Here is a 13,073-nt window from a genome sequence, read left to right on the forward strand (position 1 = left end):
GCCTCATGCCTAGGCACGCTGTCGAGATCCTCTCCTCTTCCTAATTTATTAATGTTGCTGGCTCAGCCCCCTTGCGATTCTACAAATACTAGCGCGCCACAGTGTTTAAGATCAGTTACTACATCGACTCTTAACTGTCGGATAAAGTAACTTCTCTCTCAACCGAATAGAAAAAATTTTAAACTTTTTTTTATTTTTTATATTTCTCTAAAACTCATATCCATCAGTAAAAAATGGTGAGTACAGTTTACATTTAGAAAGTTGTCTGTTTATTTATTTATGTTGTGTGTTCATCTCTCATTTTACTCATGGTGGTGCTAGCTACTCATCCCCTCCATCAATCTCGTTACATTGCCTTACATTTTGTTTCATATAGTAAGTATATGGCTACATTCATATTGTGGCTGAAATAAGTGGTCACTGATGTATTTGACCACCATAATATGATAGGATATGCTTCAAACTGTCAAAGAAACACACTATTGCCTATAGAACCTTATTTTCAATTGTATGTTTATTACAAATTCATATAGTGAAGATGCTCATGTCGATTCAATTGAAAAATTGGTTACATTGTGCTTTACGAAAAGGAAAGCTCGGGTGATTGACGTGAGTTGATTCCCTTTACCTTTGGCGGGCTACGGACCGAGGACGATACAGACGAATTATCTTAGCCTTAATTGTCATTTGAATATAATTTGCTATTATAAAATACTACTAAGTTCAAGTTTGACTACCAAATATTTTTAAAAAGGCGTTAACGAACCGGGGATAGAAGAACATTCCAGATCTCATCAACCAAACCTCTGTCGCCTTGATTGACTGCATTTTCATGATCGTGTGAGGCGCGCCCACCTTGACATGTAGACTATTACGTTGAGAAGAGATTTTTTCTGATAGTTAGCATTTTGACACATTCTGGTAGTTTAATATCTAGTACTATAGCCATCAATGTTAGGCTATAGTCTATAATATGCGGTGTGCTATAAACTACTCTAGGTAAATTTGATGCGTTAATTTGATTTTGACTAGAAGGCACCGGTGGATGTTTACACATTCTGTTGGCCTCCCTCAAATTTCCAATGGTGCGCATACATTAGCCTTAAAGCGATACAAGGCAAGGTGAATGAAATAGGCAGAAAAGGGATCACATTGATCAAATGTACCGAACAGTTCTAGAAACAAACCAATGTTAACAAACTATTACAGTTACTGTAGAACAGTTTAATCAATATTGACGTTCCAATGGCCATTTTAAATGATCTAACTCTTTATTTTCCGAGGGAAGTAGCCTATATAGGAAAATAACAGACTTAGGTGAACCTTAGTAGTTAATCAATGGGGGCTGGTGGGGAGCTTTTTCATCCTTAATTTCTGCTGGTGCATATGGTCTCCAGAATGACACCTGACAGGGGGAGGGCTAAGGGTTAAGATCTTTCTCTGAGGTGGTCTTTTTTCATATGGATTTGTGTATAGGCCATTGTAGCCCGCTGCACCCTGGTCTTTCCATGTTCATGTTTAGATTAGCTCTCCAGGCAGCTTCTTTCCAACCAGAGAGAAGCAAATTTGATATAACAGTCGCCGGTTGAAGTGTACTCGCTGCACATAAAAGGCTACTATTTCTTTAAAGGCATTACTGTTAAATATATGCACTGTAGAATCTGTAGTGTATTCCATTTTGCAACATGAGATGTGAGTGATTTGCCCTAGAGCAAAATCAAATAGCCTTCGGATTGGTGAAAATATCTGCAGGTAGTTCTGTACAATGACCTATAGATATTATAGAGCGCCATAGCTGTGGAGTGTCCCTAGGTGTATGCACATTATAGACAAATCTAAATCATACATTTTTATGGAAAGTGCACAAACCACCCCTTCCTTTGCAAAACCACAAACGGTTTCCTGCCAGTGCCCAGTTGCTTAGCAACGGACATATGCAAGAAAATCCCTTGGGAACAGTAGGGTGTAGCTGGAGGGAGGAAGGGAAGGGGGAAGGGGAGGAGTGTGAGGGAGGAGGGGGGATGGTTGCGTGATTCATCATGGTTCAGCCCATGCTGCAGCTTTTGATCCTCTCTCTCCTGCAGACTTCAGTCTCAGGGCAGTACCTTTAAATGGCACAATTCCCATTTTTCCCACTTTCTCAATGCCATGTATGCTCTCAGAACAGTAGGGATGATTGTGTGGAATAGCTGCAGTGCGTGAAAATGCAACCTTACTGAATTTCAGTTCACCCTTCAGGAAGAGTAGCTGCCGCTTTAGCAAAAGCTAATGGGGATCCTAATAAATTAGTAATATACTAAATGAAAAGAGTGCAAGAATCTAATTTGCATTGGATTAGACATTATGGAGAGTGGATACTATTTTGATGCTATAAATACACATGAGAACGCTTTGGTGACATCATTAACATTTACCTTGATGTGTGCAGTGGGATCCAATTCAATTGCTCTCTCTCCTCTTTCTCTAGCGTGAGTGTATCTCCATCCATGTGGGTCAGGCTGGCGTCCAGATTGGCAATGCCTGCTGGGAGCTCTACTGTCTGGAGCACGGGATCCAGCCGGACGGTCAGATGCCCAGTGACAAGACCATTGGAGGAGGAGACGACTCCTTCAACACCTTCTTCAGTGAGACTGGAGCTGGAAAGCACGTCCCCAGGGCTGTGTTTGTAGATCTGGAACCCACTGTCATCGGTAAGATCACTTTGTCTTGAAACAATGACATTCTGTTAACATTGGTCTATCTCCTTAGTCTTGGGAAAAGCTAACAAGTATTTATTTCTCCAGATGAGGTGCGCACAGGAACATACCGCCAGCTCTTCCACCCTGAGCAGCTGATCACTGGGAAGGAGGATGCAGCCAACAACTACGCCCGTGGGCATTACACCATCGGCAAAGAGATTATTGACTTTGTTCTGGACAGGACCCGCAAACTGGTGACAACTCTTATTAACATACACTCTGCATCTCTGTACAATCTCTATCTTTATCCAACCATAATGATCTGAAACATCTCTCCTCCCTCTCTCTCCAGGCTGACCAGTGCACTGGCCTCCAGGGCTTCCTGGTCTTCCACAGCTTCGGAGGTGGCACCGGTTCTGGTTTCACCTCCCTGTTGATGGAGCGCTTGTCTGTTGACTATGGCAAGAAGTCCAAACTTGAGTTCTCCATCTACCCAGCTCCCCAGGTGTCCACAGCCGTTGTTGAGCCCTACAACGCCATCCTGACCACACACACCACCCTGGAGCACTCTGATTGTGCTTTCATGGTAGACAATGAGGCCATCTATGACATCTGCCGCAGGAACCTTGATATCGAGCGTCCCTCCTACACTAATCTTAACAGGTTGATCAGTCAGATTGTGTCCTCCATCACTGCATCCCTCCGATTCGATGGTGCCCTCAATGTTGATCTGACAGAGTTCCAGACCAACTTGGTGCCCTACCCCCGTATCCACTTCCCGCTGGCCACCTATGCCCCAGTGATCTCGGCAGAGAAGGCTTACCATGAGCAGCTCTCAGTGTCTGAGATCACAAATGCTTGCTTTGAGCCAGCAAATCAGATGGTGAAATGTGACCCACGTCACGGCAAGTACATGGCCTGCTGTCTGCTGTACCGTGGCGACGTTGTGCCCAAAGATGTAAATGCTGCCATTGCCACCATCAAAACAAAACGCTCCATCCAGTTTGTAGACTGGTGCCCAACTGGTTTCAAGGTTGGTATCAACTACCAGCCGCCAACTGTGGTACCTGGTGGAGATCTGGCCAAGGTCCAGAGGGCTGTGTGCATGCTTAGCAACACCACTGCAGTGGCAGAGGCCTGGGCCCGTCTTGACCACAAGTTTGACCTGATGTACGCCAAGCGTGCTTTTGTGCACTGGTACGTAGGTGAGGGTATGGAGGAGGGAGAGTTCTCTGAGGCCAGGGAGGACATGGCTGCCCTGGAGAAAGATTATGAAGAGGTGGGTGTCGATTCCATTGAGGGAGAGGAGGAGGGAGAGGAGTATTAAAGTGAATTGATTCACCCTTTTTATTTGACCTTTATTTAACTTGGCAAGTCAGTTAAGAACAAATTCTTATTTACAATGATGGCCTAGGAACAGTGGGTTAACTGCCTTGTTCAGGTGCAGAACGACAGATTTGTACCTTGTCAGGGATTCGAACTTGCAACCTTTCGGTTACTAACCACTAGGCTACTCTGCCGCCCTAGTTAAATCACAAGCAAGCTAATCACTGGTTACAAGTTAATATGGCTCAACTTTCCTTATTAGTGTTGGAAATTGCTAGCAAGCACTGTCACACATCATAGATAGGGTGGCAGGTAGCCTAGCGATTAAGAGCAACCAGGCGAAAGAAAATGTGTCAATGAGCCCTTGAGCAAGGCACTTAACCCTAATTTCTCTGAAAAGAGGGTCTGCTAAATGACTAAAATGTAAATGCCATGATGTTCGTTGGCACCGAAAATGGTTAAGGAAATATGCTGTAATTGTGTTCAGGGAATGTTATGGTGTTGCAATGGTTTTACTTTTTACAGTTTTACACTGCAACTTTCTGTCCTCTTCTGACTTTGATATATAATAAATTACTTACATTTTTTTTTTTACATTTTCAACTAAATTCAATGGATCTTCATCAGCTACTCACCAGGACTTATCACAGTATTTCCCAAGAATAAATAATAACTATTATTATTGCAATGTAATAACCATGTACGTACATATTGTTACATAGTTCTACAGAAAATGTCAACAGAAATGTTGAGCAATGTCAACAGAATCAAAAGCAAATTAAATTAACATTTTAACGGAATAGAGTTGTGCCTTTCTTTTTATTTATCCCAAACCGACACATCATTGCATTTTCCCCATGGTTCTTTTTATATCATTTTTTATCTGAAATGCATAACGTAAAAGCAATAGCTTGTTCTTTAGATTTAATCATGTAAATCATATCTTACTTCTGACATCAACTGGTTTACAGTAAGAAGAGACAGCTTTAGTATTGAGTATTGATTGTGGTGACAATTAGAGCTCTATAATTTGCATGGACTTTCCTTCAATACCTCTATTTTCCTTAGACTTCACTCAATTCCTTTCAATGCTACAGTACTTTTACTATGCCACCCTGTGGCCAAACCTCTGTTCTGCTTCAGGAATGGGTTCCTCCTCTTTATTGGTGGCAATGTAATGATAACACCCAAAACAGTTCAATTCTGAATAGACATCAAGACTCACATCAATAATAAACCACTCAACGCACTTACATTTCTTGATCTTTGGACAGGAAAATCAGTGCTAGTTTAGTAAGGGCATGGAGGACAAAAGCAAGAATGCAAGCTTAGATAGGACTAGGAAAATGTGAAGGTATACCGGTAGTTGAAGATTCTTACATAATTTACATTTTAATGCTTGTTTTTGGGGTGACATTATATATGTTATATCACAGTGCTGTGATTTTTTTGGGCAATTCAAATTAGACCAGTTAACAAAGAAAATGAATGTGTTGGAAGGTTCCAAGAGGCAGTCATTATGATTACATTCTAAGGAAGAGTGAGTAATAACAGAAAAAGCACAGCATAAATTGCTACATTTTTGTAAACGTTCATCAGTTTTTCTTTTCTTAAATAAAAAAAGTATGTGGGTCAAAATAAATATAATATTTTGTCACAAGTGATGCAACGGCAGAAACAAACACATTATTTTGGCTTTTGGGGTTTCTTTTTTGTTCTGTGTTGAAAATGTATACATTTCTAATACATTATAGTTTTTTATTAAAGTTGCTTTCAGTGTAACAATACAGAATACAACTGCTTGTTCTTGTTGCATTTTGTCTCTGCATTAGGGTGACTGTGTGTGTCTGAGTCTGCAATGTGTTAACATGTATATGCGTATTTCAGAGTTACTGAGTGGATGTGTGCCTCTGAGTGATATTTAAGTGTTAACATGCATGAGTGGGTGCTTTATCAGTGCAGATGGTTATGAGTTTTCACACCACCCTTCCCTGAAGCAGTGGGCTTCTTTCTCCTGGTGACTGTCGGCTCAGAAGGTTCCACAGCAGCATTGGCACAGACGTGTTTCCAGAGCTTCCCATGCTGCCGCCAGTTGAGTCCTCCCTCAGTGGACGGTATTGGTTAAACCGCCTGGTTGAAAAACACAAGTTAGCTGGCATTCATGCTACAGTTAAAAAATAAGATGTGCATTATATTGTATAAAACCGCACATAATATTTCAAAATGAATGATTTATTTAGATAGAAATGGCATGGGATATAATGTGGAATTATCTTCAGTGGACCACTAGTTTTTGTGGATCAAAAATCAATTATCAATTTGGAGAAACCAGGAAGTGTGTGACTTTGTTGACTTTTACGGTGGTTAGAACTGTCTTTCACTCACTTGTAGGTCAAAGCAATGGCACCAGCAACACAGACAAGGACCATGACACCCAGAACCGCGGCCACAGTGCCTGCTGGGGAGGAGTTGGAGCCTGCAACCACAACACATTTCGAGGAAGGTATGGTACACTCCACGATCAGTGAAATGTCAAATGGAAAAGATTTTACAGTTAATTAATTTTTATGTACATGTTGGTTAATTTCACTCACCCACAGTCACACTAACTTTAGCACTGGCCACAGCCAGACTAACATCATTGGTCAGGGACACGTTGATGCAGAACACTCCAGAGTCGTTGAAGAACTGGCGAAGGATCATCTGACAATCTGGGGAGGGTGTCACGTTGCTACAGATGGTCTCCACGGGCGTGATGCAGTCTTCATCCGAGATGATGGTGCACACTTCATTGGGCAGGCTATGTAATATGTAAAAAGAAGGTGGAGATATAAAGTGCAGGTGATGGCAATGTTCAAAATACTCATTTCAATAGGAATGTGCACGGTTCCTTGGGTCCTGTTTCCACTGCTAGTTGGCTACTCACCTCCCCTGGCAGGTGATGGTCAGGTCCACAGCATTCTGCACAACCTCAGTGGCCAGAGACACCACGTTGGCCACCTGGGTGATCTCCACACTCTCAATACCCTCTGAGAAATGAGATCGATTGAGAGGTCATTATTAGCAACCATCACCTGCATTTTACATCTCAATTGTGACTACAGTATCTGGACATATGTGGACTTACGGACAACGTCCACAGCGGTCGAGAAGGAGCCATAGCGGTATATCATACAGTTGTCAGCCGCTGTAAGTTCAGGAGCCTGTCTTTTAGCCACAACAAGAGCCACCTGTGTCTCTGTGCCTGCCTCTATCTCAGCCTCTGCTGCTACCTCACTCTCCACTGGAGCAGTCACTGCTGCTGGCACTGAAGAGGAACAAAAATAGAGTAAGTTAATAATATTATGAAATGGCTAAAATCATGTTTTTGTTTGTATACAGAATGACTAAGTAACTAAGTAACTGATTACCTGCAGTGGCATCAGCTGCAACCTCATTCACTGTCTCTACGACCTCTGCTTCTAGCTCTGCCTCGGCCTCAAGAGCAAGTTCAGCTGGCACCACCTCCACCACAGCTGCAGCCTCCGTGGCGGCAAGAACAATGACGTTAACAGCAGGGGCCACCGTCTCGACCTGGACCACCTCTGTTGCAGCCGCAACCTCAGCCACCACCTCAGCATCGGCCACTACGGTTGCCTCCTCCACGGGTGTAACGGTGGCTACAGCTGGGACCTCTGAGAGGACTGTGGCCGTCAGATCCACTGTGGCCTCTTCTCCCTCTGCAACTGGAGCAACTGAAGCAGCAGCGTTGATGGCGGGCACATCTGCAGCCGTCGCATCTACCACTGCTGTTTCGGCAGCTGCATCAGCATCAACAGCCTCTTCAGTTGCTGGGGTGACGGAGGCAGCTGTGGCTCCCTCCACAGCTGGCACAGGGGCAGGGACCTCAATGGCTGCAGCAGCCGTGTCTTCTGCTGTGGCATCGGCTTCTACTGCAGGGTCAGAGGCAGGGTCCTCTGTTGCAGGGATGACGGCTGGATCATCTGCTGCTGAGGCAACCACCTCGACTCCCTCTGCGGCTGCGTCGTCAGCTGTGGGTGCTGCTTCAGCTGTGGCACCGGCTTCGACTGCAGTTTCGGCTGCGGCTGAGTCTGTGCTTTCAGCTATGGCTGGGTTTTCGGCTGCAGCTGCATCTGTGTCTGTGGCATCAGCGTCAGCTGCAGCTGTGTCGGCAGCCTCAGCAGGGGCAACTTCAGAGGCAGGCACATCCAGGGCGATGTCAGCTGGAGCTGCCCTTGGGGTAGAGACCACCATAACAACGGCAGGAGCACCGGAGGGATCCATAGGCATCACTGGTTGAAAACACAAGAAGAAAGGCAACAGTTATGATTGTTATATACACTGAATAAGCATTGACTTTTGAAAAGGGAAGATTGGACCCAATAAATGGATTCGCTGTAAAATAGAAAATCGATGTCTCTCACCAGTGGGGCTGGCAGCGGTGGGGTCTGCAGGTGTGTCACAGCCGTTGGGGATGCTTGCCATCAGGACCACCTGAGGCCTGTATGTGCCGGTGTTGAGGTATGTATGTGTGACCTGGTGCTCCCTGGAGATGAGGGTGCCACTGTTGTCACCAAAGTCCCAGTTAAAGGTGACGTCTGAGGCGCTGAGGTACTGGCTGGGGTCGTGGAGGCTGATGCTAAAGGCAATGGCCCGATTCTGGATGAAGCTCTGGTCAGCCTCGTTCACATCGTTAATTTGAGTCAGTGACACTGCGAAGGGGATCTGGTCTGGGGAGGCACAAAGCAAAGGCAAAAGATGTCACGTTGTGACATCAATGCTGTGAAGGTTTGTGAGAGTCAATTCAAATGATTTAAAATGATCAATTGAAGTCAAATTAGGGTTGGTTGAATTTTGGTTTAAATAAGATTTTGTGGTTCCAGCTGCCCACCTGTGATGGAGAAGGTTGTGGAGGCATAGCCCAGAGGGATGAACTTGTCCTTGCCACGGCAGTGGTAGATGACTACTTCCATGTTGTAAGAGCCTAGGGGCACATTGTCTGTGCCGATGGTGAGAGAGGAGGAGGTCCCATCCGCCACCTGCCAGTAACGTCCTGGGATACAAAGCAGCAGTAGTTAGAAAAACCAGCAGCGCTTATAAAAATGAACAGCCTGATGATCAAATCTTGTGTTGACAAAACTCCCAAGAACATTAGCTGCTTCATTAGTCCTTTCAACCCTCTTATGAAAGGAATGATTTCACAGTGCACACTGTGCACAGCTCTGTAAATACCAGAAATCATTGTGTTATTGTGTTAGCATTTTCTCACATGAATGTCTGTAAATGAAAGAGCTGTCCTTACCCCATGTCTTCCACACAAACACGTAGTGTGGTTTCCTGTCTGCGCTCCCAGTGAAGGGGGTGCCATCAGGGAAGACTCCGCTGTACTCTCCTGAAGGACCAGAGACCTGGTCGGGATACACAGCCTGGCCTTGACGGTACTGTGTTCCTGTAGCAGAGGAACACCACACCCAGTTAACATAAAAGGTTAGGGACACCAGAAAAAGCCTGTAGGCCTATAGGACCAACAACAAAACTGTGGGGTCAGTGGGGTATGGTATAGTGGTTGAATTTGGAAGAAGAGCTCACCATTGACAGTGCAGTTACGCGCCCACACCACCTGTCCATCAGGAAGCACTGTCTGGTTTGATGGGAAGCGAAGGTCGATGTTAAAGGTTGCCTTTGCGCCAGTCAGGGTGGGTGCATCATTTTTCACATCGAATGTAACTTCTCCACCTGGTGACAGAACGTGATAAATACATCAATAGAAAGTGGTTAATGTTTCTATATTAAGTGATTGATCTATAAAAAAGTGCAATAAAGTGAGAACCCACCAGTCCAACAGTCTCTGTATCGGGAGTCCCCATCTTTCCACACTGGATATATTCCTGAGTTCCATGAGCGGTAGTGTGTAAAGCGAGTTTTAGGCTCTGAAAAAAATAAAGAGGTTTTTAGTTTTAGGGTAATTTTCCTCTCGTTCTCCTAATTGTTTTTGTTGATCAGACTTTGACATAGTGAACTTCTACTCCTACAGGAGATGTTATCCATTCATATGAATCATATTATTGAGGTTTTATCAGTTATTTAGCATCTCCAGTAGGTATAGTGAGGTATTGCCAATAGGAATCAGCAAAAACGCTAACGGAAAATCTGTTTGTAAGACCAGTTAACCACTGCACTACTAAATCTAGACGTAAATCTGAGGTTGAAAATGCTCTTTTAGGATCAGGATCCTGGCACCCAGAACTCATTACCTACCAAGCTAATTAAATAGCATTTACTTTTATAATGTCTTTTGGTGAATGTCATGCGAAGATCTCCTACTCAGACCGACTCAAATGCTTATTGAAAATGTTGACAATTTCTACTGTTCTAAAATCGATTTATCTCCAAATCTACAGTATCTGACCCTTCTTTACTAAAATGCAGCCGTGGCTATTGTATTTTATGACCACATGATTATACGGGGAAGTATTCTCTGCCCTGTTTCCTACCCTGGGTAGAGGAAAAGTTATTATCATAACACTACAGTTTGGGATATGGGCGTATGATGGGGTGTGTACAAAGACATTTACCAACATTTTACTGAAAGTTTATAACAGTTTGACATGTAGATAGCGGTGGTGAGTAGTTCAGGTATTTCTTTGATGGTTGTGGAAGGGGGAGGAGGGAGCGAGGTGGGGGTGAGTCACACGGACCCTGCAATCCCCCTCAATCCCTTTCATGTGACTGTCAGCTGAGCGCAGGCAGCTGTAATCCCAACTGCTGAAATGAGGGGAGCCTCTGTGGAGCTCAGACATTAGTGCGGCCTTATTCTCCAACTGTTGTTCCTGTGTGTGTGTGTGTGTGTGTGTGTGTGTGTGTGTGTGTGTGTGTGTGTGTGCGTGCGTGCGTGCGTGCGTGCACGAGTTTGTTAAGAATTTAGGAAACCTCAACACCTACATTATCTTCCGTTATTGTGAGCCCCTTGTATTCCCCATATGATACTGTTCAGTCACACTCAGCTTCAACAACCTCAGGAATGCAAATTCCTAAAGCTCTAATTCATAATGACGAGCCATAATACCATTATCGTGTGCAGTCATTAATCAGATCGTCACACTTCAAACTGATTTCTGATGAAAACACCAATATCTCCTACCAAGTGAATTACAGTTTGTGATTTGGTTTGATATCCATCAGATGCAACACATTGCTAGATTGCTAGATAAACTTAGATAACAATAATACACTTTGAACTGCATGATTGATAGTGAAATTCGAACATTAGTACTGATGTTCCCTCTGGGGAAAATATAGTTAATCTATTTTATTGTTGAGAGCTGAGATAAAGTGTTCCCCTTACTATTGAAACTCCAGGATACACATTAGAGTTTTAGGGCTTGGAGTGCAGACAACTTGGCATGTGATTGCGCTATCCTTGACTACGAGCATGTAATCTGTGCCACACTATGTCAGTAGTTTTTGGAAATGCTATTTTAATGTATATAACACCGTGTTTGAAATCTTGCTGGGGTGAGATTAATGATTATTAATTACCAAATGTTTTACCAAAATGTTGGTAATATGTGATACCAAAATGAACTGTATGATGAGCTCATGTCAAAACTTACTGTGCATTTACTCAGGATCTTATTATGAAATTCTTTGCACAAATGATGTTATTACGTAGAAGATTGTACTGGTATACTCTTTGAAAATGTTGTAATTTCAGACACTGGTAGTCCTGTATATTCACCAGGTATTGAAAGGCTTTACTATATGCAGATATTTGTAGAGTATATATGCAGTGTATAGAGGAGTAATGCATAGATTATTATTAATCCTACAGTGTTCCAAAATTCCGGCTTTAGAGCTCAGGTTTCTACACAGACCCTGAGAATAAAAGAAACCAATCAAACTAAGTTGAAGATATTACAGAACTGAACGATATGAGAGAGACCACTGTTATTCACTATTACTGAATAATTACGTTAGTTGAGCTTGTCCAAGTTCCATTAGTGTATAAACAACTATAAAATTAATTATTGTTTCTTATTAATAACATGATGATTGACGGATCATCAGACAAGTTATATTGTACGTATTGATTAGTCAAATGTACGAGTTTATGGAATACAAAAAATGCAATTAGTTTATATTTGGGGAAATATAGAACAACACAAACATGTCACTACTAAAGGGGATTGCTAGCACAAATGTCATTTCACACGCAGCTGGAAAGCTGTGGACATTCTAAATTATTTCTAATTACTCAGTGAGTCCTTAGCAAGGCTCAATGATAATCTCTTCCATTATTTCAATCTGTCCCACCTCAGCTACATCTCTCCTCCAACACTGCACATAATTCAAGAAAGATGGGATGGAGAAACCTGTGTTTTATCAAGTAGATATTTTCATGCAGAAAATAATCCATATACTCACTTGCTCCTAAAGCTGCTGACAAGAGAGCCAACATTAGTACTATCAGTACAGTCTTCATTGTGCGTGGTTGTGTGTGTCCTTCTTTGCCCAGTTCCTAACCCTCGTCCTAGTCTTAAAAACCCAACAACACACCACCCGGAGAGATTTGTGGTAGGATGTCCGATTCCCTATAAAAGAGTCTTGGACCATAAATTACCATAAACTTGCCTCTCACCTCTGACATCATAGGAAGTCTTCAAACCAGCCCCTCCCACTCTAATCAACTGCGTGAATAGACAGACACACACTTTGTTAGCAATGCTATTATGTTTTCACATGTTTAACTGGATAGTTACAGTAGCTATAGGGATTAACCTTAATTTAGTGATACCATCCATCCAGAAAACATATTTCCACATGCCAGAATGCATTTTAAAAAATCATCAGTAATGCCATCTTCCCACTGACGACGCACTTTCATTTATTTTGAAGTGAAGAAATTATCAGATTTGGGAAAAATGATTTTCTCTAACAAGTACAGAACGTTAGGTTTCCCATTTTCATCAGATAGTGGGAACCTTCTGGAATTAGTGGCCTAGTAGTTGTGGTGTGAAAAAAAGCAATAGCTCACAAAGTAAGGATGATGAGTGTGTTGGAGTGTTGTCT

At 42.9% G+C, this 13,073-nt stretch overlaps 2 protein-coding genes across 2 annotated transcripts; one reads left to right on the forward strand and one right to left on the reverse strand.

Annotated features, from left to right (window-relative positions):
* Positions 1-75: 75 nt before the first annotated feature.
* On the forward strand, positions 76-4,808 carry LOC110528228 (tubulin alpha chain). The gene is made up of 4 exons (XM_021610101.3): positions 76-236; positions 2,468-2,690; positions 2,784-2,932; positions 3,031-4,808. Exons 1-4 carry the CDS (start codon positions 234-236, stop codon positions 4,003-4,005), a joined length of 1,350 nt encoding a protein of 449 aa, XP_021465776.2. The 5' UTR covers positions 76-233; the 3' UTR covers positions 4,006-4,808.
* Positions 4,805-12,627, reverse strand: LOC110528226 (melanocyte protein PMEL). Its single transcript, XM_021610099.3, has 12 exons — positions 12,429-12,627; positions 9,839-9,934; positions 9,594-9,740; positions 9,307-9,453; positions 8,896-9,057; positions 8,429-8,734; positions 7,415-8,296; positions 7,132-7,311; positions 6,931-7,033; positions 6,599-6,804; positions 6,390-6,480; positions 4,805-6,134 (listed from the first exon to the last, which is right to left on the reverse strand). Exons 1-12 carry the CDS (start codon positions 12,484-12,486, stop codon positions 5,981-5,983), a joined length of 2,532 nt encoding a protein of 843 aa, XP_021465774.3. The 5' UTR covers positions 12,487-12,627; the 3' UTR covers positions 4,805-5,980.
* Between the last annotated feature and the right edge of the window lie 446 nt (positions 12,628-13,073).

The sequence above is a fragment of the Oncorhynchus mykiss genome, chromosome 7 (assembly GCF_057628025.1).
Source record: "Oncorhynchus mykiss isolate SJ-2025 chromosome 7, ASM5762802v1, whole genome shotgun sequence".
Lineage (NCBI taxonomy): Eukaryota > Metazoa > Chordata > Actinopteri > Salmoniformes > Salmonidae > Oncorhynchus > Oncorhynchus mykiss.